This window comes from Oncorhynchus nerka, linkage group LG15, assembly GCF_034236695.1.
Source record: "Oncorhynchus nerka isolate Pitt River linkage group LG15, Oner_Uvic_2.0, whole genome shotgun sequence".
Taxonomy (NCBI): Eukaryota; Metazoa; Chordata; class Actinopteri; order Salmoniformes; family Salmonidae; genus Oncorhynchus; species Oncorhynchus nerka.
Window position 1 is genome coordinate 70,926,899 of NC_088410.1, and position 4,820 is coordinate 70,931,718.

General features: G+C 43.7%; 1 protein-coding gene across 4 annotated transcripts in view; it reads right to left on the reverse strand.

The window, feature by feature from the left end:
- The window catches only part of LOC115119487 (myoD family inhibitor-like), a 77,431-nt gene extending 73,396 nt beyond the window's left edge, over nt 1–4,035 (reverse strand). Inside the window, exons 1-2 of one of the 4 annotated variants that reach the window (XM_065001865.1) lie at nt 3,436–4,035; nt 1,600–1,750 (exon numbers count right to left, since the gene is read on the reverse strand). In XM_065001865.1, coding sequence (XP_064857937.1) covers nt 1,600–1,738 — 139 coding nt within the window. In that variant the 5' untranslated portion in view covers nt 1,739–1,750; nt 3,436–4,035. Of the gene's footprint in view, nt 1–1,599; nt 1,780–3,435 lie in introns of all 4 variants that reach the window. The other 3 variants (XM_065001864.1, XM_065001862.1, XM_065001863.1) reach the window with 3 other exon arrangements.
- Between the last annotated feature and the right edge of the window lie 785 nt (nt 4,036–4,820).

Genomic DNA, 4,820 nt, shown 5'->3' on the forward strand with positions numbered 1-4,820 from the left:
GCTGACAAGGTGAAAGTCTGTCATTCTGCACCTGAACGAGGCAGTTAACCCACCGTTCTTAGGCCTCATTGAAAATAAGAATGTGTTCTTAACTGACTTGCCTAGTTAAATAAAGGTATAAAAAATAAAAATGGCAAATCGGCGCCCAAAAATACAGATTTCCAATTGTTATGAAAACTTGAAATCGGCCCCAATTAATCGGCCATTCCGATTAATCGGTCGACCTCTAGTAGACACACATGCATCCACATGTTCCTATGTTATTGTATTCTTCTAGAATATAGATCCTAGTGTTCTGGGTCCAGATTTGCCCTATAGAATACTCCTCCCACCATGGAGGATTTTTGTGGCTTGTTCCCATGGCAACATATCACTCGACATCCCAGTTGACTTCCCTAACCCCGCCTCCCTCTATCCTATCTTAAACAGCACTGTCCTCTAACCAGGACTTCCTGGAGCTTTAGGATGCAAATAGAGATGAAAGAAGCAGCCAATAGAGTTAGAGCAAAGGTGGGATGAAGACACTTCTAGCCAATCAAAACACAGAATCATTCACATACGCCTACCTCCTCCCTCACACCCATCAATAAATCTCTCCACAAATAAATCTCGCTATGACCAATCAGGCTTTATGTTGGATCTTTGTTGCCCAACTCCAAACCTCAACAGGAAACCGAAAAGAGGGATAGAAGAGGGCATGAAGCCCTGAGCTGTCCCTATAAGCACCAAAGGTCACCCTGCCTTCAGGCTCTTTGTTACACTGCACACACACAGTATCCCTACTGTACTTCATACTGTTGCTTTGACAGTGAGCTGAGTTAGGTGTCCTGGTAGGAAGAGAGTACAGAGACAGATCTGGTCTTCATTATGATCTACTGTACAGACTTTCACTATGTCTACTCCACTGGGAGAACAAACACATCGTTCAGGACTTCTTTAACACACACACACAATACAGACATACTGTACAGACATACTGGTCCCTTTCAACACTCCATGTGTGTACAGTCTCTCTCTCACACATGAATGAATGTATGCACGTACACACACATGCACAAGCATACATACACATGTGCACACTGCTCTGCTCCCTATCTTAGTTAAGCTCATACACAAACACACTCCAAAAGCATCCAGACAATCACTGTAATGGTAATCACTTCTCCCGTTCACTGAGACAGGCATGTTCCAACCCACTACACACACAGCTCTTCTCCCCCTCTTTCAGACTCCAAGGATGGAATGGAGAGGAAGGATACATGTTTATAGTGTTTGAATAGGGCCTCCTTCCTTTCTGTCCTTTCCTTACGTACAGGATGGCACTTGATAAAGCAGCGTAGCTTAGCATCATGACATTCCCCTAAACCAGGGGTGTCAAACTCATTCCAAGGAGGGCCGAGTGTCTGCTGGTTTTTGGTTTTCCTTTCTGTTAAGACCTAGGCAACCAACTGAGGGGAGCTTCTTACTAATTAGTGACCTTAATTCACCAATCAAGTACAAGGGTGGTGCCAAAACCTGCAGACACTCGGCCCTATGTGGAATGAGTTTGACACATGCCCTAGACCTTCAGTACTGTCAATGCCACAACAGTTCACTCACCTGTGGTGTGTGTGGGGGTTGGAATAGGGGTGGAGGCTGGGATGTCCGTGGAGGGGTTGGGGTGCAGAGTGGGGGGATGTGGGTCCCTATCATCAGGGGGCTCAGGTGAGCTGACAGGGGGGCTCCTCTCCTCATCCATGGGTGTGGCACACTAGGGGGTGGGGGGAACAGGTGTCAAGCCTGACAGAGACACAGAGATACACAGAGAACCCTGTCAGACAACACGAGAGAGAGAGAGAGAGAGAGAGAGAGAGAGAGAGAGAGAGAGAGAGAGAGAGAGAGAGAGAGAGAGAGAGAGAAAATTGACCATGCTTAGAACCCCAATCAGCAGAGCACTCCAGCATGGAAACAGAAAAGGGATCATAAAATCAAACTACCATACACTGTGTGCATCTTGACCCTTTCCTCTGAATGTTTCAGGAAAGTTCCATAATCCTAACAGAGTATGCAGAAGTTGGCCAACATCGGGGGATTAGAGAGCACCAGCTCAGCTGCATGTGCGTGACCATCTCTGTGGGACAGCTGTGCTCTGGTGTGCTTATGCTCCTCAAGCAACACAGACTGCAAGGCCTCTGTCACAGCTCGGTATGGAGCACAACCAGCCAGCCATTGACATGTTCATATTTCATGTATTGCACTCACATGGGAGACTCATTTTATTTCAGAAAACCCATCTCCACTTCTTCCTTCTCATGACTGTCTGGACGCATTCTAGAACCTTCTGGGCTAGAATTTATTTTGCCCTGGTCGAGATAACTGGCTAACCTTTAATTCAATGGGCTTCTACACTTTTGGCACTTTTAGTCATCTAAACGGGCTGTAGCCTACACTAAACACTTACAGTAGCATAGTATGTCAAAATATGTGTCAGAATATCCTGTCTGAAATATGTGCCAGAATATCCTGTCTGAAATATGTGCCAGAATATCCTGTCTGAAATATGTGCCAGATTATCCTGTCTGAAATATGTGCCAGAATATCCTGTCTGAAATATGTGCCAGAATATCCTGTCTGAAATATGTGCCAGATTATCCTGTCTGAAATATGTGCCAGAATATCCTGTCTGAAATATGTGCCAGATTATCCTGTCTGAAATATGTGCCAGATTATCCTGTCTGAAATATGTGCCAGATTATCCTGTCTGAAATATGTGCCAGATTATCCTGTCTGAAATATGTGCCAGATTATCCTGTCTGAAATATGTGCCAGATTATCCTGTCTGAAATATGTGCCAGATTATCCTGTCTGAAATATGTGCCATCTCTATACAAAGATGATCTGCTAATAAAATGAAAATGGTATCAAACTTTGAATTACTTTTATTTTACATTTAAGGATGTTAGAAAACTTTATGAAGTTGGCAAAGTCCTCAACTAAACTGCTGTGTTGATCCTTGATCACAATTAAAGGCATCTGATCCTTACCTTAACCCTGACCTGGGCTTGAGGAGAAGAGGTACTGGTTCAACCCTGATCCTTACCTTAACCCTGACCTGGGCTTGAGGAGAAGAGGTACTGGTTCAACCCTGATCCTTACCTTAACCCTGACCTGGGCTTGAGGAGAAGAGGTACTGGTTCAACCCTGAACCTAACCATAACCTAATGTTAACCAATTCTGAAATAAAAAATCGGTTGCAGGTCAGAAGTGTCCATATAGTTCTCATTATATTTACATTGCATTACATGCCTGACGGATTTCTTTCTCCTGACGAGTCCATGCACGCTCACCCCGAGCCAGCCGACTCAACCCTGTGGTCCTGTTCAAACTCGATTTATATTGAAGCAAAATGCGACAAGTTAGACAACAACATGGGTAGAACTCCTCAAAACCACTTACCTTACTGTTTGTTGGCTGCGACACAGGGCACTCGTTGTTCGCTAATTCATTCTCTGACCCCTTTCCCAGGTAGACTAGATTCTCTCCTCTAACTTTCCCCTCTCGTTGTCACCACAACTCTTCTTCTCGTCTCCTTAAACTCCTTCATGCGTAATTTTAGGACATGTATTGATGCAGAAGTGGACTGTTAGGATTTTTTCGAAAACTTTTTCCTCTCCTTCCAACCCCCCTCGGGGACTCTATCTCCGTCTGTCCCGTTCCTCCGCCTGTCAGTGTGAATGTGGGTTCGAGCTCTACGGGCAGTCTCCAGAACAGTCTTTGTCTCGGGTTCAACTTTCCCAGCCCTTACAGAGGTTTGACATAGGCTACAATGCTCTCTTTACAAAGTAAAAAAAAAAAAAAAGATTTTATAACTTTCCAAACTCACGAGTTGTCTGCTGCTGTAGATGATTCAGCGTTGAAACGTTGGATGTCATCAGACTTGCCCGTACTTCACGCACTCCTCCTGCCTGTCCCTCCTCTCTCTCCCCTCAAACGCTTGTCTGGGGAAAGCTCCAGTCTAAACGACAGTCAACACTGATTACCGTCCTTCCTCCAGGCACGAATTTAGAATTACCCCTAAACTAGAGCCACGGATGGACTAACATGGGATCTCAGATGAGTTATATTATTATATCGACGCATACCTCGAAGTGATCATTAGGATTATGATAACAAGGTTTATTATCACCATAGTAGGATAATATAGCTAGGCCTAGTTTAAGCAATAATTATAAATTATAAAATATTGAAATTGTTGGACTAGCCTATGCATAAAACAGTAGCCTATATTATGATGTATAAAACAAGCCTAATAATAGGTCTAATAATAATCATAAATCATTCTTTTTTTAAATCATTTTTATAGGAATAGTATTTGTGTCAGATCCTCTCATGTTAACAAATGGTTCATGTTCAAAGTGCGTTTAGGTAGGCTACACAAACAATTAATTGTGCATAGCCTAGGCTAACCACAAATGTGATTGCCACGCATCAACAGTTGAAAAAGCCAGCCTCATTCAGTTGAAAAGGCCAGCCTCATTCATTCCCGCCATCCTCGCGGTCACGTTTATTAAATGTGCGTGCGCACCAAACATACTCTAACCTTGCGTGCGCCATTTCCCCCGCAAATGTTGTTATTTCTCCGTTTTGAACTCTCAGGAACGTGTATGCATCTCCAAGCACAGTACAGACCATGCCTTAGCACAGCTTCTATCGGTTGATCAATTGTATTGCAAGCAGATATTGCTCTTATGGGGAAATGGAGGCGTTTGGTGCAGGGGGATTATTATAGTGCCTAACATAAACATTAAAACATTACACTAATAATAAAACAGATGCATTTG